Source organism: Ranitomeya variabilis, chromosome 4, assembly GCF_051348905.1.
Source record: "Ranitomeya variabilis isolate aRanVar5 chromosome 4, aRanVar5.hap1, whole genome shotgun sequence".
Classification (NCBI taxonomy): domain Eukaryota; kingdom Metazoa; phylum Chordata; class Amphibia; order Anura; family Dendrobatidae; genus Ranitomeya; species Ranitomeya variabilis.
The window spans coordinates 33,232,368-33,254,990 of NC_135235.1; the positions used below are offsets into that span (position 1 = coordinate 33,232,368).

Below are 22,623 nucleotides of genomic sequence, written 5' to 3' on the forward strand. Positions count from 1 at the left end.
TGAATACTGTGGGCTTCAGCGGCCATTTTTGAAAAGGGCAAAGCGACTTCGGACTGTAACCTGTGGTGATTGGGTGGGGTTAAGCTAATTTCCCCGCCCCCAGTCCGCTGCCATTGGCTGCCAGTCCCGGAAGTGTCCTGCAGTGGCTGTGAGTCAGCTGGTTGTCACCTGCTCGGCTGCTGTCACCGGCGGTGCCCGGGCACTTGTTCCCCTCAGGCTCCGCCCCTCTCCGGGTGTCTGTGTGCGCCATGGACGAGAGCAGCCCGCTGGTGTCTCCGGCGCGGGAGCAGCCAGACTACACCTTCCAGGCTCCGCCGCCTCCGGTGGCCCCGGCACAGCTCAGCCCCGCCGCCCGCCTTCCCCCCATCGTCCCGGGGGTGGTGGTCCGGATCCCGCAGTCCTCCCCGCAGTGTGTCCCGGCCCCTTCTCCTCCGGGATCCCCCACAGAGCGGGAGAGGCAGCCGCTGCTGGAGCGCTCCCAGCGCCGGGACAAGAACTGCTTCCCCGAGGACCCGGAGTTCCGGGAGGTGGTGAGGCGGGCGGAGCGGGCGATCAGCCGCGGCATCTTCCCGGAGCGGATCTACCAGGGCTCCAGCGGCAGCTACTTCGTGAAGGACGAGCAGGAGGTGAGCGGCGGCTGCCGGGGGAGCGGGGCCGGCCTCGTCCTGTGCCCCAGCTCTGCTTGCTGCCAGTGAATGGCCCCATCTTTATCACAGCTGCTACAGCGGCAGCCGGAAAGGTTTTCCATCTATGGAGTTTCCAGTCACTGGCAGCAAGCAGAGACTTTACATTGATGTGGCAGATAGGATAGAAAACTGCAGACCGACTGCGCTGTTCCAGACCGACTGCGCTGTTCCAGACCGACTGCGCTATTCCAGAGCGCCCTGCTGAGGACATTCTAAGTCTTCATACCCTGGTTGTATCATGTGTTCTGAGTCACACGGTCGCCCTGTGATCCGGCTGCACCTCCGCGTCTGCTGATTCTCACACTGTGCTACGTATATTTCATGATTTTGAAGTTCCTGTTGTCACTTCTCGGGCCCCTGGTTCCCCCTTTATACCAGCCTGTTCAATAGGGATCTGTATTAACAGCACATCGGACGTCCGCATACAAGCCTCCTCGGTTGACTTGCACCTGGCAGTACAGCGGGCCCTTTCCTAATTTAACTGGTAGCACAGGCCTGATCGGCATTCTCCATTAGCTGGCGGCATTGGGGGCTCCTTGGTTCCCATCTATCTGGAGGCATTGGGGGCTCCTGGGTTCCCCTGTAGCTGGCGGCACACAGGACTCCTCGGTTCCCATCTATCTGGAGGCATTGGGGGCTCCTGGGTTCCCCTGTAGCTGGCGGCACACAGGACTCCTCGGTTCCCATCTATCTGGAGGCATCGAGGGCTCCTGGGTTTTCATGTAGCTGGTAGCACACTGCTAATCTGGATTCATCATTAGCTGTCAGCACAGGGGGGCTCCTGGGTTCTCTTGTAGCTGGCGGCACACAGGACTCCTAGGTTCACGTCTGCCTGGTGGGACAGGGGGCTTCTGGGTTCTCCTTTCGCTTGTAGTGCACTGCTGAACTGGATTCATAATTAGCTGACAGCTTACAGGACTCCTCTGTTCCCATTTATCTGGTGGTACCGGGGGCTCCTGGGTTCTCCTGTAGCTGGCGGCACACAGGACTCCTCGGTTCCCATCTATCTGGGTGTACGGGGGTCCTTGGTTCTCCTGTAGCTGGCGGCACACAGGACTCCTCGGTTCCCATCTATCTGGGTGTACGGGGGTCCTTGGTTCTCCTGTAGCTGGCGGCACACAGGACTCCTCGGTTCCCATCTATCTGGGTGTACGAGGGTCCTTGGTTCTCCTGTAGCTGGCGGCACACAGGACTCCTCGGTTCCCATCTATCTGGGTGTACGGGGGTCCTTGGTTCTCCTGTAGCTGGCAGTGCTGAGTTTTATTCATCATTAGCTGGTAGCATCGGGGGCTCCTGGGTTCTCCTGTAGCTGGCGGCACACAGGACTCCTCGGTTCCCATCTATCTGGGTGTACGGGGGTCCTTGGTTCTCCTGTAGCTGGCGGCACACAGGACTCCTCGGTTCCCATCTATCTGGGTGTACGGGGGTCCTTGGTTCTCCTGTAGCTGGCAGTGCTGAGTTTTATTCATCATTAGCTGGTAGCATCGGGGGCTCCTGGGTTCTCCTGGATTTGGTGGCACGCAAGAGTCTTGGGTTTCCCTTTATTGGGCAACCCAAGAGTCCTGAGTTTACGCTCGGCAGGCAGCATACGTGGGTCCTTACTTTCCCTTTGCCTGGTGGCACACAGGACTCTTTGGTCCCCCTCTAACTGGTGACATGGTGCTGATCTGGATTTCGCATTAGCTGAAGGCACAGATGACAGCGGGGTTTCATGTTAGCTGACAGCGCACAGAGGTCCTTGGTTCACATTTATGGTAGATGGTGGCATAGATGGGTACTTGGTTCTCTTTAGTTGGCGGCAAATGGACCTTAGCTGGTGGCACAGAGGACGTTTCCCATTTAATTGCAGACAGTTCTGCTCTGGATGCCCAGTAGCTGATGGTGCACACAACTCCTGGGTTTGGACCCTGCAGTCCCTTTGGCCTATATGGAAGCCCAGTACTATTAATGACCTGTGATAGCTGGGGGCCCTGTATGAGATTTCACATTGGGGCCCATGAACTTCAGGTTCCCGCGCTGCCCGAGTGTCACGTTGGATCCCTTTCTGCAGACAGATTCTGGACTGATGTCATTCTGGCTCCTCAGCTCTTTCTTGTTGATCCCGGTATCATTCTCTGTACTTGTCTTCATAATGAGCGAATTCTCCCTATGGCGTCGGCTGTGTGTCGGTGCCTTTGCATGTGGCGTGCACGTCTACATGACACAGATAAATTATATACCGTAAATGCCACCAGACCACAGCAGCCGGCAGAAAATGTGGGAAATGCCAATGTCTCATGCAAAGAAAACATGTCACTGTGCATCTGTGTCTTACACCGGCTCTTCTCTGAGTGCTAGGAATTGTGCCTGAATGGTAAATTACTGTACCTGGGATTTGCTTAACTAGCAATTGCCCAACAGTAACGGTCTGTGGACACATGGTGGTGCCGAACAGCGACCGGAGATTTCAAGTCCTACGACTGGATCACTGCTCTCTGTGATCAGCGATCGGCAGTTTTGCCACAGTCTAATAGTATTGGAAAGTCCAATAACGGAGACAGGTGCTGGTTTTCTGCAGAGATTCAATGGAAAACTGCTGGAGAAAGCCAAGTGCAGAGCAGCAGCAGCCCCATGGGGAAGGAATGACGCTGTTGTTGTGCGTCTGCATTGCGACATACACTACTAATTTGGTTCAAAGTGCCTTGTTCTGGTAAGGTGTCGATGGGTGATAACTAGGGATAAGCGGGCCCATGGAAGTTCGGGTTCTGGTACACTACCCAAACTTTATTCCAAAGTTCAGTTTGGGTACCAGAACCCAAACTTTTGAGCTGTAAAATTCTTTTTCTCTTGACTCCTTTCATTCTTGTCGTCGTTTGTTTTTTTTTTTTTTTGTTTTTTTTTCTTCTGGTCCTCTTTTTCGCTTCTGGTCCTCTTTTTTTGCTTCTTTCAAATCAAATAGGCTTTATTGGCGGGGCCAAAATATAATGTGTTGCCAAAGCAACATTTTCTCTGAACATTGCAACGGACTTTCGGAGAAATCAGTGTTCAGCTTTTACGCCCGGGCACAAACTGTCCGGTTCGCTCATCTCTAGTGATAACTAATTTCAACCAGAATACCCCTTGAAATCTACGGGGGCTGTGACCTGGCATAGATTTATGCTAACATTTCGAGCCGATCTCCTAGGGCCACAGTAAGGAGAGTTCAGGGATACCAACATCTGTATGTTCTCCTTGGGCCGGTCGTAAAAGATCCAGGTGGGAGTTGGGTGGATAGGAGGTGGGGGGCTTCTCAGTAATTGATGACAGATCATGTGTCCATCCTTTGCGTCATCTCCTTGCAATGCACTTGACCTGAGTCTGGAGACAGTCGCCTCTGCCTGTTTGACATTCCCAGGATTCTTGCACACACCTTTATGGTTGCTCCCTCGTCTGTCATTGAAGGATCGGTCGCTCTGATGTCTCATTCTCAATTATTCATGGCTACAAGTGAACTAGGACAGAGGGGAAAGTGAGGACTTTCCATAGACAGTAGGGTGTACGGTCCCAAGCTCCCTGCTCATCCAGGGCTGCCTGTTACATGGCTCCTGGTATCTTCAGATGAACAGTCCCCTATATTTATAAGACTTCATGAGGTTTAGGAATAGTTCAGTAAGGTCCAGGGATTGTTGGGTGGCTGTGATAGCAGAAAGCGACACTTTGTTTCCTGCATATACTGTACATATGTTGTATAAACCTTGTACATTTCAGTCGATACTTGACTCTAGTTCGTTTTTTGTGCTTCTAAATAGGAATGGAAACCGAAGTGACTTTTACGGTAGTTTATGGGGCAGTAATAGGAGCCGTCCTGAGAGGTTGCGGATTCTTGCATTTTAATTCCCTTGTATTGTGCCAAAATGGCAGCAGATGACCCCTGGGAGGGGAGATGGGTGCAAAAACCATGTGACGCTCATATTTTATTTCACTATTTGATGTCTGTGTGCCAGGCCACCGTAGGATCCCCTCACCATTTATAGGAGTGCTATACATTGACAAAAGGGGTCTACATTAACCCCCCTCCTTTCCAAGGGTCCCTTCTCTAAAATATCTACAAGAAGTTGGTAATGATCTCATTAGTTGGATCCTTGACTAATAGAGATGAGCAAAAGATTTGGTGTCCACATCGATAATCCGTGGCAGCCAAATTTGGGCAGTGTGAACCCCCTTGGGCATCCTAAGCGCCTCTTGTGATAACTAATCCCCCATGTTGTCATGACATATTGTGAAGTCATGACATCACGGGAGCCAAGTAATAACAAGAGGCGCTCAGGATGCCGGTATTCTAGTGTCGGCTAAGGAAGATTGCATTACCCTGGTCCAGATGCCACGGAGAACCAAAGTGGCATGCTTTATGGAGGAGAGCGTATCAAGTGCCCGGCATTCATAGAATCATAGAATGGTAGAGTTGGAAGGGACCTCCTGGGTCATCTGGTCCCACCCTCTGCTCAATGCAGCATTCACTAAACCATCCCAGACAGATGTCTGTCCAGCCTCTGTTTGAAGACTTCCATTGAAGGAGAACTCGCCACCTCTCGTGGCCGCCTGCTCCACTCATTGATCACCTGCACTGTCAAATAGTTCTTTCTAATATCTAATCTGTGTCTCCTCCCATTCAGTTTCATCCCATTGCTTCTAGTCTTTCCTTGTGCAAATGAGAATAAAGATGATCCTTCTACAATGTGACAGCCCTCCCGATATTTGTAGACAGCTACTAAGTTTCCTCTCAATCTTCTTTTTTGCAAGCTAAACATTGCCAAATCCTGTAACCGTTCCTCATAGGACATGATTTGCAGAACGGTCACCATTCTGATCGCTCTTCTCTGAACTTGCTCCAGTTTGTTGATGTCTTTTTTTAAAATGTGGTGCCCAAAACTGGACACAGTATTCCAGATGGGGTCTGACCAAAGAGGAGTAGAGGCCAATAATGACTTCACGTGATCTAGACTGTATGCTTCTGTTAATACATGCCAGAATTGCATTTGCCTTTTTTTGCTGCTGCATCACACTGTTGACTCATGTTCAGTTTATGATCTATTACTATACCCGTCTTTTTCACACATGCTGTTGCTTAGCCCTATTCCTCCCATTCATTTGCAAGTATCTAGCAGCTCAGATGATAGACCCTATTTGAGGGTCTTAAACCCCTTAGATGAAAACTCCTTTAAAACATCCAACAGTCCCCAACTGTTAAGGGTGATACTGAAAGCTGGACAACCCAATTATTACCATGCTGGTCCAGCAGATCCTTAGATAAAAATCCTTGTATGAAGACCCTCTTTTCAAAGCTCATTGTGAAGGCTCCTGAGTGAGGTCCTGGACCAGCCTCTTAAAGACCTTTAGAGTAAAATCCTGCTGTCCTCTTAGATGAAAGTCCTTGCGGGTGGGTCTGCAGCTGGCCCCTTAGGTGAAAGCTGTGAGTGAATAGTGGCCAGCCCTTAGATGTAACCCTTCTAACCAGGTTCTGCTACCAGACTGTGTTTTTTTGAAGGCCCTTAAATGAAGATCTGCCAGTGACTTCGGGCAAAGCCATCAAGTGAAGGTCTGCAAACTCCTTAGAGGCCCTTGAGTGATCATTTTCCAGATCTATAGATGACTACCTTTAAAGAGAATCTATCAGTAGGATGAACAGGGTGGATTGATTTAAATCACGCCGATTTAAATCATGATTTAAATCACGATTTAAATCAAAAGATTTTTTTCTATTTAAATCGGATCGATTTAAATCATGATTTTAATCATGATTTAAATCACTGATTTAAATCAAAAGGTTTTTTTTAATATAAATCACGATTAAAATGAGAAGTGAGAGCAGTGCGCATGTGCGCCCATAGTTACACGGACGAAACTAGGGGCAACGATCTAACGCCAGGGTGAGGGGGGGACCCCAAAGTAAGTAAAAATCTTTTTTGTTTTACTATATGGCAATAGGTAGGTGTTTAAAAGCAGCATGTCTTAATTGTATAAACTATTAATAGCCTCCACATTTTGTTCATACTGCCCCTTTAATTCCACACTTCTAGCTTGGTTTCACTTTTGGTTTAGTTTCTTTTTCCATTCAGTTGACATGCCCAAACTTGTTGGATAGTCAGCATCCTACAGAAACCTCTGGAAGAGCATGGCATTGTGAATGTTACACATATACAGCCTTTATTCTACTGAGTTAAACAACTCAGCTTTATCTCATGATGGAAGAACCTTTGGATGGTAAAATATTTTCCTCAAAAAGCAGTTTAATGAAAAAAATCCGATTTAAATCAAAAAAATCCGATTTAAATCAAAAAAATCCGATTTTTTTGATTTTTTTTTAAAAAACATTGATTTTTATCCACCCTGAGGATGAACCCTCTTAAGTCATCTATATAGGCATGTAGGTCATAGAAAGTTGAATAAAATGATACTCTGATATCTGCGAAGCGATGTCTTATTACAGAGAAATAAGCTGACAACTTGTTTTTGTGTTTGTGATAAGACAAGGTTCACCTCTGCTGTGCTGTGATGGTTATAATCAAGTACAGGTCTGCAGCAGAACTGCCAGCACCATGAGAGGACAAGTGCTGCCATAAATGTTTATAATGAGACAAAGTTCACTTCTGCTGTGCCTGCTCTGCCGGGCCGTAGCGTGCCTGCTCTGCCGGGCCGTAGCGTGCCTGCTCTGCCGGACCGTAGCGTGCCTGCTCTGCCGGGCCGTAGCGTGCCTGCTCTGATCTCACGGCAGAACTATGTGTGATTGAGAGCAGACTGTCGGTCATTACATGTCTCACACTAGTAAAGCCCCCCTTTATTTCTAATAAGCTTTGGAGGCAGATTCTCAGGGAGATCTATGCCCGGCCCATAGATCTTAATGGCTCATTTACATATTAAGAAAAAATGTGGATTTCTGTGGAATAAGACATCGGATCACAGACATCAAGGTGTCACTTTACTCAGCTTCCTATGACCTACATACCTTAGCAGGGTTGATCCTACTGATAGGTTCCCTTTAATTCTGCCAAGCCCTCAGTGGCAGGGGTGATAGTTTGGGGGTTCTGTTTTCACATAAGGCTTGATATAGAAAAACTACTCCTGTAGGAAGTTTTTTCCTGCAATATCACCCAGGATTTCCAATAGACATTAGTTTTTTGGTGGAGCTCGCTGACTGTTTCCATTATTCCTGGTGAAGTATCATTTCTGATCTGGCATTTTTCCCGCAGCTCTCCCTTCTTCTCACGTCTTATGTTGGGCAGCAGAGTCGTTTTGTTTGCACCATGATTCCAGAGCAGCCGAGCGACCTTCCCTTTCTATCTCGCTCTGGAGTCTTCAGGTTGTGGAGTGAAAGTGTCGAGTGTCTCGGCTTTCTATCGCCCGCTTTCTCACCTTACCCAAGCTCCTGTTTCGCCTTTCCTCGGTTATCGCCCCTGTTGTTGGTTGCGTCGCTGCGTTATCGCTGTTCTGGATCTGCTGAGTTCCTATTGTCGTTTCTTTTATCCGGACCTTCGGTCGCTGGTTATTGATTTTGGATCGGCGCCTATCGCCTCAGTCGGAATCGATCCTCCGCTATCTACAGCTCCTATTTAGAATAACAAAACAGCCGTTCATGTTTAAGTAAAGGAGACTCTGAATTTGGAAGCGGAGCTGCTGTTTCTGCGCTTTACTGATGCCGTTGGGTTAGATTTCATCCCACGTTCTTTGCATTCACTCAGTCTTTATTTTTGAGATGACCGGTGACAACCGTATTTTATGTGCCAGTTTGATAATAATTTAACATTAATGACCATTTGGTCTACAATGATTCGAGAGGTCAACCTTTTGGAATAAAACCTCTCGATCTCCAGGAGCCATTTGCCAGGCGATGGGTGGATTAACTTTGATTCTCTTGGGTGTGTTCCTCGGCTCTACGGACCAATGGATGTTGCGTTTTCACTCTTTGTGCTCTGATCTTTTTGATCATTGGAAGATTTTGGCATTTTCTATGTTCTCCAAGATCAGGGATGATCACATCCTACAGAATTGCTGGGTGCAAGGGAATATTGTGCAAAGTTAGTGGTCTCTCAGGCTCCTATTGGAATAAGGTGCATCCTTCAAAATAATCCACGAGGGACAGTGGTGGATTTGTAGAATGGTAGGTCCTACACCTTCCATTCAGGATACCTATTGGAGCATTTATGGCCTCCTAGTCCACATGCATAGACATTAATATGCAGTCGCTCCTCTGCAGATATAACTGCTCCCGCTCTTCTGGGAAGGATTTCTAGAAGATTTTTGAGGCGTCTGTGGGAATTTTTGACCCTTCATCCAGGAGAACATTTGTGAGGTCAGACCCTGATGTTGTGGGGTGGGGGGGTCTGGGCTCACAATCTCAATTATTGTTATTGGATGGGGCTGAGGTTCGAGCTCTGTTCCCCCTCCATGACTGTATGGAGCTTGAATACAAATAAAAAAAAAACCGTCACATCCAAACATAAACTTAAGTGTGAACAGGTGCTAACCTAGAGTCACCAACTCTCATACACTCAAACAAAAAAGGCAGCACTCTGTAGTGACATAGCATGCAAATATGAAATATGAAAATTTAATTGCATTACTGCACTAGAAATATGAAAAATTAATTAAGCTTAACACATAAATTGGCCAATTCATGTACCTGGTAGCCACGGTAAGGCGTTTCTCATTACCAGAACCTAACAATGCCATTCCTCTCTTAGAATAAGGAATGCTCAGTCAGAAGGCTAATGAATACAGGTGTTTTTAATGACGGCAGGACCACTACCCCTTCACAGAGAGAGAGATTTCAGTCTGAGAGGACTCGTATTAGGTTCCCATACAGATGAAGACTTTATTCTAAGAGAGGAATGGCATTGTTAGGTCCTGGAAATGAGAAACGCCTTAACGTGACTTCCAGGTACACATGAATTGGCCAATTTATGCGCTAAGCCTTCTCACTTTTTCATATTTCTAGCACAGTAATGCAACTTAATTTCCATATTTCATATTTGCATGCTATGTCGCTACAGAGTGCTGCCTTTTTTGTTTGACTGTATGGAGCTTGGGCATCGGGCATAGTCCTGGGGGAACAGAAAAGGGCGGACCCCAAACTGTTCCCTTTAAGCTGAAGATACAGTTGTCCACAATGTTTTGAAATGAAGAATTAAGATTTATTTTCACTGGAACTAAAGGGCAGAGGCCGCCCTCTGATAACAGCCCATAGTATTATCCTTTTCCACCATCTCTACATCGCACAATGCAGTCAGGGGATAACGTTCTCCTGGAATCACCAAACCCAGAATCCTCCATCAGATGCAGATAGAGAAGTGTGATCCGTCACTGCACAGAGCACGTCTCCTCCAGAGTCCAGTGATGGCGGCTTTACACCACTACATCCGACGCTCAGCATTGTGCTTGGTGATGTACGGCTGCATGCAGCTGCTCGGCCATAAAGCTCCCAGAGAGGGCGCAGTGTTTGTGCTGATGTTAGTACCAGAGGAGGTCTGGACTCCTCTGCAGTTATGGGGTTCACAAAGTGTTGGTGACTTTTCTGCCCTGCTCTGTAACATTACGGGGTCTCCACTATGTGGCTGAGTTGCTGCGGCTCCTTTCACTTCTAAATAATATCAATCTCAGGTGATGGGGAAGAAATGTCGTGAACGGACTTGTTCCCCCAGTGGCTTCTATTACAGGACTGCACTGGTATCTGTGAGCTCTGCACCACCGGCCGATCTGTCACATGGTAGTAAAAGCCGACGGCATGGCGGGGGGTCGGAGGTGATGGCATGGCGGGGGGGGGCTGCAGATTATATACGGAGGGGCAGTGGTTATACACCGGGGGCAATTAGAGTGAATGAGAAACCACAATTTAGTGGTGGCGTGTCCTATTACTTTTGTCCATGTTGTGTATTATGTCCCACTGACTAATGAATCACGGGGCCGGCTGCTCGTTCTTCAGCTGTGCACAATAGGAAGCTTGTCTCCGGGATTTATTACATCTTATACTTTAGTTTTCGTGTAAAATTGTGGGTAAAATGCGCGGAATGCAATCAACGAGGATTTTCAAATAGAGGACGTCATCCTGGGGTATAGAACATACCTACAGGTCCGAAATTCTTTTACTACTTGTCATAAAATATCCTTTCCAAGCTAGGGATCTAGTCCTGTAAGTTTTGAGCTGTGGCTTCCATGGATCGGACTTGTGTCCTGTGGTCACACGCTTGGTCTGCACGATGTTAGACAGATAGTACATGTCACTATCACATGATGCCAGGACCCGAGGTTTCCAGCAGAACATCGCCCCATCACACTGCCTCCACCAGCTGGTCTTCATCCTGGGGCCACCTTCTCTCCAGGTCGGTGACGCACCCGGTCGTCCACATGATGTAAGACATGATTCCTCAGACCAAGCCGCCTTCTTTCGTCGCTCCGTGGTCCAGTTCTGGTGTTCATATTGCAATCATTGGCACTTTTGGCAGTGGACAGGGGTCAGCAAGGCCCCCTCTGACCGGTCTGACGCCCCATCAAACTGTGTCAAACTCGCACATGGAAATCCCATTACTACTTTTGTTCCAGATTGTGCAGGTTCAGCTTCTTAGGTAATATTGTATCTTGGATCAAAAGCTTCGACGCTTTTACCCCAAGAAACCGGCGTTCACTTAATAATAAACCCTTAGTGTTATTAGTTTGTTTGGTTGATTTTCTGAGCCCCCTATAATTCTTCATCTAATCCTAATATTGTAAATGGGAATATTGGAAGTCGTATTTTCCGGGTGGTTTTCAGCACATACCTCGGAGGCTTATGAGGAAAGTCACACGTGTTTAGCACTGACTATGAATATGTTAATTGTATTTAGAAAGTTGCTGACATATGTGAGTATGGAGATTTTCGGTGACAAGAATAGCTAAGTAGTACTCCTCTTATCAAAAATCGCAGAAACTTGTTGGACCTAGCGTAAATCTAAGTGATTGAATTTTTGAGTACTGTTCTGAGTCAAGCAGCAGGGCTTTCATTGTTCAGGTGGGTACGGTGCAAGAGCCAAGCAGCAGGACTTTCTTTGTTCGAGAGGGTACAGTGTAGAGCCAAGCAGCAGGACTTTCATTGTTTGGGTGGGTACGGTGTAGAGCTAAGCAGCAGGACTTCCATTGTTCGAGAGGGTACAGTGTAGAGCCAAGCAGCAGGACTTTCATTGTTTGGATGGGTACAGTGTAGAGCCAAGCAGCAGGACTTTCATTGTTTGGGTGGGTACGGAGTAGAGCCAAGCAGCAGAACTTTCATTGTTTGGGTGGGTACGGAGTAGAGCCAAGCAGCAGGACTTTCATTGTTTGGGTGGGTACGGTGCAGAGCCAAGCAGCAGGGCTTTCATTGTTCGGGTGGGTACGGTGCAGAGCCAAGCAGCAGGACTTTCATTGTTCGGGTGGGTACGGTGCAGAGCCAAGCAGCAGGACTTTCATTGTCCAGGTGGGTACGCTGTAGAGCCAAGCAGCAGGACATTCATTGCTCAGTTGGGTATGCTGTAGAGCCAAGCAGCAGGACTTTCATTGTTCGGGGGAGGGGGAAGGCTGTAGAGCCATGCAGCAGGACTTTCATTGTTCGAATGGGTACGATGCAGAGTCAAGCAGCAGGACTTTCAGTGTTCAGGTGGGTACGCTGTAGAGCCAAGCAGCAGGACTTTCATTGTTCAGATGGGTTTGGTGTAGTCAAGCAGCAGGACTTTCATTGTTCGGGTGGGTATGGTGTAGAGCCAAGCAGCAGGACTTTCATTGTTCTGGGGGGGGGGGGGGAGGCTGTAGAGTCAAGCAGCAGGACTTTCATTGTTCGAATGGGTATGATGCAGAGTCAAGCAGCAGGACTTTCAGTGTTCAGGTGGGTACGCTGTAGAGCCAAGTAGCAGGACTTTCATTGTTTTGGTGGGTACGATGTAGAGTCAAGCAGCAGGATTTTCATTGTTCGGGTGGATACAGTGCAGAGCCAAGCAGCAGGACTTTCATTTTTCGATCTTCCTGATGGAAGTGCTCATCACATGCCCTCCAATATGCCAAGTGATCGCTAATTAATGGTTTGAAAAGTATAAAGGCCCCAACCTTGCATGCAGACGGCACATCACCCCTCATGTCTCCGTGGTCCAATACTTTTTGATTGTAAGCTTTTTGACAGGACACTAATGTTTTCTATGTTTTCAGAATCTGTTGAACCTCTTGGAAGAAGATGGCTCCATATAAATACATATTGATATAATAAGGGGTAATATGGTTGAAATTGTGTTTATCTTCCAGGAAATAATCGCAGTCTTCAAACCGAAAACGGAGGAGCCGTACGGTCAGCTGAACCCCAAGTGGACAAAGTGGCTGCAGAAGTTGTGCTGCCCGTGCTGCTTCGGAAGGGACTGTCTCGTTCTGAACCAGGGGTATCTGTCCGAGGCCGGAGCCAGTCTGGTAGACCAAAAACTGGAGCTCAATATTGTTCCTCGGACGAGGGTAATGTCACTTTTTCCTTTTTCGGGTGCTAATCGTGGTCTGCAGCTGCAGAGTTATTCAGAAAGTTGCATATTGCATCTGTCGGCACGAGGCTTCAATGTTTTCTTCTGGGAAGAAACGTTGCATTTTGGTCAAACTGCATGAGCCACTTGCCACTTCATGGTGGCCTCTTTGGTGGGTGCAGTACAATCTTGTCATCCGATGCTGCTGCCAAGCTAAGCCCACCTAGCTCACTCATATCATGTAGGAATGGACTAAGCGTTTGGACACCAGGACAATGCCCAAGCAGCAGAAACTGTTCGCTGCTCGTACTGTAAAGAATCCATAGTCTCGCTGCTCGTACCCTAAGGAATCCATAGTCTCGCTGCTCGTACACAAAAGAATCAATGTCGCTGCTCGTACAGTAGAGAATCCATAGTCTCTCTGCTCGTACAGTAAATAATCCATAGTCTTCCTGCTTGTACAGTAAAGAATCCATAGTCTTCCTGCTTGTACAGTAAAGAATCCATAGTCTTCCTGCTTGTACAGTAAAGAATCCATAGTCTTCCTGCTTGTACAGTAAAGAATCCAGTCTTCCTGCTTGTACAGTAAAGAATCCATAGTCTGCCTGCTTGTACAGTAAAGAATCCATAGTCTTCCTGCTTGTACAGTAAAGAATCCAGTCTTCCTGCTTGTACAGTAAAGAATCCATAGTCTGCCTGCTTGTACAGTAAAGAATTCATAGTCCGACTGCTCTTAGAGTAAAGAATCCATTTTCTTGCTGCTCGTACAGTAAAGAATCCATAGTCTCTGCTCGTACAGTAGAGAATCCATAGTCTCTGCTCGTACAGTAGAGAATCCATAGTCTCTGCTCGTACAGTAGAGAATCCATAGTCTCACTGCTCGTACAGTAGAGAATCCATAGTCTATGCTCATACAGTAAAGAATCCATAGTCTCTGCTTGTACAGTAAAATCCATAGTCTCTGCTCGTACAGTAAAATCCATAGTCTCTGCTCGTACAGTAGAAAATCCATAGTCTCGCTGCTCGTACAGTAGAGAATCCATAGTCTCGCTGCTCGTACAGTAGAGAATCCATAGTCTCACTGCTCGTACAGTAGAGAATCCATAGTCTTCCTGCTCGTTCAGTAAAGAATCGTGTAATAAACTGTGCTCTAACTAATACATGAGGGTCTTCAACTTTAGAGAATTCCCTAATAGAAAATAGTGGATGGCTTTTGAAAATTCAAGAGAGTATTGGAGCTTACGTGTATCACTGTGGTGGTTGGTAGTAGCAGTCGTTTGTGGACCTTCACACTTGTCTTGTGCTCACTTTCCAGGTTGTGTATTTAGCCAGTGAAACCTTCAATTACAGCGCCATAGACCGAGTGAAGTCCAGAGGGAAGCGGCTGGCGTTGGAAAAAGTGCCAAAAGTCGGTCAGCGGTTTAATCGGATCGGATTGCCTCCTAAGGTAAGGTAGAAAGAGCGGGGACTTGTTGCTGCCCAGTGGGGACGGGATCAGATTAAAGTGATTAATATCAAATTGTGGGGATCTGACCACCGAGACCTAGAGGATGCTGAGATGGAAGGGACCGGTGATCCTAGTGAGGCGCCGTTATTTCTCGTGATGGGAATAACAGAAGTCCTAAATCATGGAGGAAACACACATTCTGGTATTGCCACAACTTGAAAAAATTAATTTGTAGCATCAAGTTTTCATGACCGGTGTGTACCCTCAAAGAAACGTAATAAAAACTGCAGCAGAATTTTTTATTTTTTTTTTCTAAATGAAAATTAATCCAACCATTAATGTGTAGATTTTAAAAAACAAACAAAAAAAGCACAACCTTTAACTTGTCATGCAAATACATAAAAATATATTATATTAAATCTAATATACCGTATATGTATGTGTATTTCTATTTAATATATATATAATTTAATTAAAAAAATACCAATTAGATTAAGACGAACGAAAAAACATTCTGGACTTGATGGAGATCGACGCTGTTCCTCTGCGCCCGTCATTTCCCTTTTGGACATTTCGTACGCCTCGATACTGATCACCGAAAAGTAAAAGGAAACTTTGAGTGAATCTCTTCCATTTTTATAATAATAGTATTCATTCTGTCTTTCTTTCTGCAGGTTGGCTCCTTCCAGCTGTTTGTTAAAGGCTATAAGGACGCGGATTATTGGCTCCGGAGGTTTGAGGCTGAACCTCTCCCTGAAAACACTAATCGACAGCTGCAGCTCCAGTTCGAGAGGCTGGTGGTATTAGATTACATCATCCGAAATACAGGTACATGTACTAAGTGACTCGCTAAAGGGCTGTTCCTATAATTAAAAGTGATCGCCTATCCACAGGATGAATGGTGGTCTGCAAATCGGTGAGGGCCTTCCCTCTGGGACCCCCACCTGTCCTAAAGATGTGGCTCTGAAATGCCTTGTGTGAGCGTGGCTGCACATGTTATCCATCGCTCCATTCATCGTCTGTTAATGCCGGAGATGGCCTCGGCTTTTTGCAGAAGCCCCCCTATACCACAAAGGTGCGCACATGGCGGCTACTGTTCCGTTTTGATATGACAATTCAGAGCCCAGTTCTCTGGATCGATGGAGGTTCCTGGTGGTCAGGACCCCCAATGATCTGCAATATCTACACTCACTGCGATGTGACCAGTCTGCATACGACTCCACCTCCACTTGTTGACCCGTAAATCTTATTCTAACTCAGTAAGACATCCCATTAAAATCGGTGAACGTCCATTAGAGGGGTATTCCAATCTTGTACACTTATGGCATATCCACGAGATGTGCCATGAATGTACAGTAGATGCAAATCCAACCAGTGGGGACCTGACGTGCGCCGATGTCAGTGGAGAGATGATCATTATTCCCCTTAATTTTTTGGGGAATTCGGGCCACTTCTCTGCTGACAGCAGCGCATGACGTGTCCCTGCTCTCAATATCTATGCAGATCCCTTTGGTGGGACCCATATCTGCTATATATCTATGGAATACCCCTTTAATTTCAGGATCTGCTGTCAGTCCTCCAGCACCACGGTGGGCCCCTCATCTTGGCCCTTGTATGGAATAGGGGAAGATTTCTACTTCCGATTTCATAGATTGAGGATGGCATAAAAATCTGTTACGTTGGGGGTCTGATCACTGATACCCGAAACCGAACTGCCCTGACCCTGGCAATGAATTGTGCAATTACTATTCAGTGATGTCCATAGGGAACACAGACACAGCAGAGTCCTATCCATATCCCAAAAGTATCTCCAGTAAAGAAAGAAAGAGGAAGAAAAAGATCACAAATACATAAAATGTGCGCAGACCTTGGTTGGCGATGAATGTGCGCAGACCTTGGTCGGCGATGAATGTGCGCAGACCTTGGTCGGCGATGAATGTGCGCAGACCTTGGTCGGCGATGAATGTGCGCAGACCTCGGTCGGCGATGAATGTGCGCAGACCTTGGTGGGCGATGAATGTGCGCAGACCTTGGTCGGCGATGAATGTGCGCAGACCTTGGTGGGCGATGAATGTGCGCAGACCTTGGTCGGCGATGAATGTGCGCAGACCTTGGTCGGCGATGAATGTGCGCAGACCCTGGTCGGCGATGAATGTGCGCAGACCTTGGTCGGCGATGAATGTGCGCAGACCTTGGTCGGCGATGAATGTGCGCAGACCTTGGTCGGCGATGAATGTGCGCAGACCTTGGTCGGCGATGAATGTGCGCAGACCTTGGTCGGCGATGAATGTGCGCAGACCTTGGTCGGCGATGAATGTGCGCAGACCTTGGTCGGCGATGAATGTGCGCAGACCTTGGTCGGCGATGAATGTGCGCAGACCTTGGTCGGCGATGAATGTGCGCAGACCTTGGTCGGCGATGAATGTGCGCAGACCTTGGTCGGCGATGAATGTGCGCAGACCTCGGTCGGCGATGAATGTGCGCAGACCTCGGTCGGCGATGAATGTGCGCAGACCTTGGTCGGCGATGAATGTGCGCAGACCTTGGTCGGCGATGATTGCACGACTCGCTGATGTGTTTGTATTTGCATTTTCCTTAGATCGAGGTAATGACAACTGGCTGATAAAGTACGACTATCCCATGGAGAACGCAGCGGCCAGGGTCCGTACGTCAGGGGTTTGTATGGATGTCTCCTGCATTTATTAAAGTTTGGATTGGGTTTTTGTAACCACTCTCTTCTCCTTAGGATTCAGATTGGGTCTTGGTAAGAGAACCCATCATCAAGATTGCTGCCATAGACAACGGTTTGGCCTTCCCCCTCAAGCACCCTGATTCCTGGAGAGCCTGTAAGTCTGCGCCTCTAAAACCTTATAGAAAATGTTAAGTAGCTGCATAAATTTTAACACCCTAACATAAGTGCTTTTAACCCTTTAACGGACTATTCTGGAGTGATTAATGCTGTATCGGTGGGTGTCCAAGCGCTAGGACCCCTACTAATTGCCAGAACAGGGGATCCAGGTCCGTCCATCAATGTCCTCCTACTTTGGAACGAGGCTAGGAGGAGTTTGAATGGAGCAAAGGGGGATACTAGGGTCTGTTATTAAAGAAGGTCCTAGTGGTTGGACCCTCACCGATCTAGTGTTTATCACTTACCTATTAAATCTTTTATGAATCGGGCTAAAGAGGGAAGTTATACAGCCGTCACCGGACCCTTAACAGAAGCGATCAGTGCCAACTCCGATCGCTGCTTTTCAACCACTTAAATGCTATCTATCTATCCATCTGTATTTTTTTTTTTTGCAACCTTCATAATTTGTTTTAAGCCACTAAAATAATAATGAAAAAAAAAAACACAACAAAACTACACAAGTTTGGTATCGCCATAATAGTACTGACCTTTGGGTCATGTTAAACCCTTGGGTTTTTTTTTTTCCTTTTTCCACCACACTTGGATTTTTTTTCCGCATTTTTCTGTAAAATTTATAATGTAATGTGAATGGCGTCAGTGAAAACTACAATTCGACCAGCAAAACGCAGGCTCCCATACGATGTCAACAGAAACGGCTGTTTGGGGGGGGGGGGGAAGTGGAGGAAAAAACATAAAATCAATAATAATAATAAAAATAGAGGTAATAGAGGTTAAGGTTTATACTTGCCTATACAAAGTATTAGCAATTACTGTGCATTTTTTATGTTTTGTGTTTTTTTTCTTTTTGTCCTCTTCCTCTTTAGATCCTTTCTACTGGGCATGGTTACCACAAGCCAAAGTGCCATTTTCCCAAGAAATCAAAGAACTTATCCTTCCGAAAATATCAGACCCCAACTTTGTCAAAGATCTGGAGGAAGATCTCTATGAGCTTTTCAAGGTTAGAGAACTGCCAAAACTCCCCACTATTTTTTCCCAACTTTTACTTTGTAAAGAAATGACAACATCATTAAAAAATTGTTAAAATAAAGGTAAAAATAAATATATATTAAAAAAAAAAAAAAAAAAGAGTAAAATAAAAGACTTATAAACTGTGTAAAATGAGCCCCCACACGGCCACCTCGATGGACGTACTAACGGGATACACAAAAAACAGCTTAGAAGATCGTTTCGGAGAAGACAAACCATTAGACGAGCTCACTGACAGATTCACTGGAAACTCATTCTGCAGTCTATGTACAGTGACACATAGAGGATGGAGAAACAAAATGTGCCAAATTGTGTTATGAAACCTACTGCAAAACTGTACTCTCATCAGCTGCTTAGAGGAAAGTGTTTGTCCGGCGGCGGCTCACAATACGACCCTCTGTTCTCCGCCGGTCACATTCCTTCCCACGCATTGTACATATCTGTAAGGTTTACAGTGAACGTTCATCATCTCATTTAGAGATTGCTGTTCTTCAAAAAGAAAAAAGAAAAGACTTTGTAGCCGAGAATCGTCACTAAAACCAATCTATAAGAAGATGATTCCTCCACGGTGGGACACCGCCCGGCATTTATTATGATCGGGGTCTGCGCCTCTGTTATCACCCAGCTATTCATGATCCCTAACTATTATTTGATTTCCTATCCTCTCTCCTCCTTTACCCATGTGTCAAAGCAGATCTAGTTTTCTGGTTATGAACCAGGAGGCTCAGGATGAACACTGGCGAATGGCCCATTCACTTGGCCAAGAAAGGCCTGTTGGGACATTTCCTCACTATCGCCATGCACTGGATACTCCCGGCTATCCCTTTATTTGGGGCACCCATTGACCATGTGATTGGCATCCTGGGAATAGGAGAGCTGACGGAAATCGGTAGAGATGGGTCCGCCATGTTTTATACTAAACGATCCCTGTGCGTCCTGTTTGGGGACACAGGTTATGTGCGGAGTGGCGGATAAGGCCTACCTAATATTTTGTTGGGGTGTCTGACTCTACCCCCTGTCTAGACCCATTTTTTTAGGGGGGATATTCTGCAGTGTATTAATGGGTATGACCTTAACCCCTTGTTCTCATCACTGTCTGTTTTCTATAGAAAGATGCCGGCTTTGACCGAGGACAGTTCCACAAGCAGATAGCGGTTATGAGGGGGCAGGTGAGTATTACCTTTTACTTGTATGCTATAGATTAACCCCTTAGGTGCTTCAGCCAATAGCGACCATGACCTCTAAGTGGTTGCACCGAGGAAATGATGTCACAGCTCACCGTGTGTGTATATATGTGTATGTATCTATCTATATATAGTTTTTTTTTTTTACAAAACATGCATAATTTTCTGGGAGAAATACTTCATTTTCTAGAACCTCCAAAAATAGGCCGGACAAAATTGTTGGTACCTTTCTAAACTTGTGGGGTAAACAACTTTGTTTCAAGCATGTGATGCTTGTTCAAACTCACCTGTGACAAGTAACAGGTGTGGACAATATAAAAATCACAACTGAAACCAGATAAAAAGGGGAGAAGTTGAATCAATCTTTGCATTGTGTGTCTGTGTGTGGCACACTAAGCATGGAGAACAGAACGAGGAGAAGAGAACTGTCTGAGGACTTGAGAACCAAAATGGTTGAACAATATCAACAATCTCAAAGTTAAAGGTCCATCTCCAGAGATCTTTATGTTCATTTGTCCATGGTTAACAACATATTATAAAGGAAAAAAAGCAGTGAGCTGTGACATGGTTTCCTCTGTGTAACCTCTCTGTAAAATATATATATATATATATTGTTTAATATAAAAATGTGATTGGAAGAATAGATCATTTTCTAGGGGCACACAATGGGTTTAGAGCATTGTAAAACGGGGCTGTAAGTGGTCAATGTCTGTAACTTGCCCGAGCAGGAGATATTAATTTTTATGGTGGAAAATGGCTGAATGTCACCCATGGCAAATATTGACGGAATCTGGGATCAAGCATGTTAGATTTCAGCATGTCCAACCCTTTGTTCTCATAGGCTATATGGTACCGGACTGACCCGTGCACTCATCTGCCTCAATTTTAGTCCTACATAAAAGTGCATTAGTCAGCAAGGGGGCGACACTGAGCGCAGGAGCCGGCTCCCCTTCCAGTAGTAAGATGATGGGAGTACTCCCCTGGTGCATGTATTGCAGTGAGATTTTATTCCTCACTTTTTCTCTCCAGATCCTCAACCTGACTCAGGCTTTTAAGGATGGAAAGAGCCCCCTGCAGCTGGTGCAGACCCCTCCGGTGATAGTGGAGACGGCGCGGTCCCATCAGAAGAGCAGCAGCGAGTCGTACACGCAGAGCTTCCAGAGCCGCAAGCCCTTCTTCTCCTGGTGGTAATCCCGCCGGCGCGCTGTATGGAAAGGCCACGACGGTGCCGGTGTGCAGCTGTAAAGCCGCTTCTTGGATACGTCACAAAAAAAAGGAAGTGTGATGAGAACTGACAAGTGGATGTTGGGGGCACTGATATAAATGATGACGTCACTGCCACGGAGTGTATGGCGGCTGCATGCATGTGGCATTGGGGAGACCAGTGCGCAATGCCCACATCCAAATCCTGGGAAGAGTTTCCCTTTAATTGTCCTATTACCAAGTCCATCCAAGAAATGCCTAAACACAGGAAAACGTCCACACTACCCGACATTGTATTACAACTAGCACCCGGGGCCCCTTCTCTGGGTGTTAAAGTCCACAGGGCACATGTCTCTTCCATAAAGTAAACTTGAAATAACCTAGTCATGCACATTAGCCTTTAAAAAAAAAGTATGGCTGGAACCAGAGGTGCCACATCGGTGATTATTTAACGCGTGCATGTTCTACAGTGTTAAACCGCGCATTGTACAGACTGCCACCTGATGGATGCCGAGGGTACTGCATGCACCGCTAGCCGTGCTGTCTACAAAGGCATCCCGCCCTGTGTGTATTGGGGGAATATGCACAGCGTCACGCTCACGATCCCTGCACTTATTCCAAAGCTTAAGTTTCTAAACCCTCAATGAGGGTTGTATTATATATATATATTTTTAAGCAACTGAGATAGGACTGTTTTTTTTGTTTTAGCTTCCTTCATAAAATCTGTTATAGTTTCTGCAAATCTTTCTGATTTGTGAAAAGAAAGGAGAGAGGCTACTGCTAAAGCGATGTCCTTTTTAACCTAAACCCTATGGCAGATTTAATAAATGTTAACCGGTAAAAGGTAAAGGTGTCGTGTGTTTATTGATCACGACCAACATGTTAAAGACCCATCCTCAGGTCAAAAGTGTCGAGTGTCTGCCCTTATTACCGCAGCTCACGTGAGTAATCCGCCATACGTTTCCAGAGATGCGTGCTTTTTTTATTTAGTGTTAATTTGTATGGTACTTTACAAGGGGGAGTGGCTTATAAGTTAATTATGCGGAACAAGCTAAAGACACGCCCCAGAGGTTCCTGCGATCCATGCCCATAAAAAAATTAGCACTAAAAAAATCTATTTCTGGAACCGAATGTAATACGAGCAAAGGGAATACAATAATAGTCAAACGGGCTACTTCTGTCCTGATGAGAGCTTCTCATTAAAGGGGTTGTTCAGCTGGTAAAAAGTTTTATGTAAAAATCATCCCTGATTTCTTTCCGACCTACCGCCCGGAGACAAGCCGCTTTGACATTGCTTAGTTTCCATCTGCAGCAGTGGAATGGGAGCCAATTCTGAATAATCTTTGCCCACCAGGCCACCCGTTTTGAAGGCTTTGTCGTTGGCCATTACCATTAGGCATTTTGCAGAGTGACTGCGTGCGCTAAGAATCATCAATGTAGCATGCGGCACAACTTATACCAAAAATCCAAACCCGACGGAGTTCTGGCTGCAATTTGCACGTGACCATAACGTAAGTAGAATGCAACTGACTTTCTTGCAATTTCCTCGCAAAAACAAGTCACAGATAATCTGCGCAGTTTTTTCTTTTTTTCAGACACACTAACAATGTCTCTTTCTAGACTAATGGCCGCTAGGCGGATGACTTCTTGTCCTGGACCCTGAAGTCCTATCCATGCTGGAGAAGCCCTGTATGGCGACACCATTGTCTCTTCGGAGAGGACTAAACCTCTAGCGCCACCTACTGGAAGTAGC

General features: G+C 46.4%; 1 protein-coding gene across 1 annotated transcript; it reads left to right on the forward strand.

Annotated features, from left to right (window-relative positions):
* Positions 1–118: 118 nt before the first annotated feature.
* On the forward strand, positions 119–21,719 carry PI4K2A (phosphatidylinositol 4-kinase type 2 alpha). The gene is made up of 9 exons (XM_077258305.1): positions 119–626; positions 12,939–13,139; positions 14,457–14,588; positions 15,263–15,416; positions 17,188–17,249; positions 17,335–17,434; positions 18,321–18,454; positions 19,593–19,652; positions 20,697–21,719. Exons 1-9 carry the CDS (start codon positions 249–251, stop codon positions 20,856–20,858), a joined length of 1,383 nt encoding a protein of 460 aa, XP_077114420.1. The 5' UTR covers positions 119–248; the 3' UTR covers positions 20,859–21,719.
* The last annotated feature ends 904 nt before the right edge of the window (positions 21,720–22,623 follow it).

Bases quoted from the DNA above. Each gene is read 5' to 3' on its own strand.
- PI4K2A (XM_077258305.1), top strand. From the start codon at position 249: ATGGACGAGAGCAGCCCGCTGGTGTCTCCGGCGCGGGAGCAGCCAGAC. The intron at 17,435-18,320 runs GTAAGTCTGCGC...CTTCCTCTTTAG, and splicing joins CCCTGATTCCTGGAGAGCCT to ATCCTTTCTACTGGGCATGG. The intron at 18,455-19,592 runs GTTAGAGAACTG...TGTTTTCTATAG, and splicing joins ATCTCTATGAGCTTTTCAAG to AAAGATGCCGGCTTTGACCG.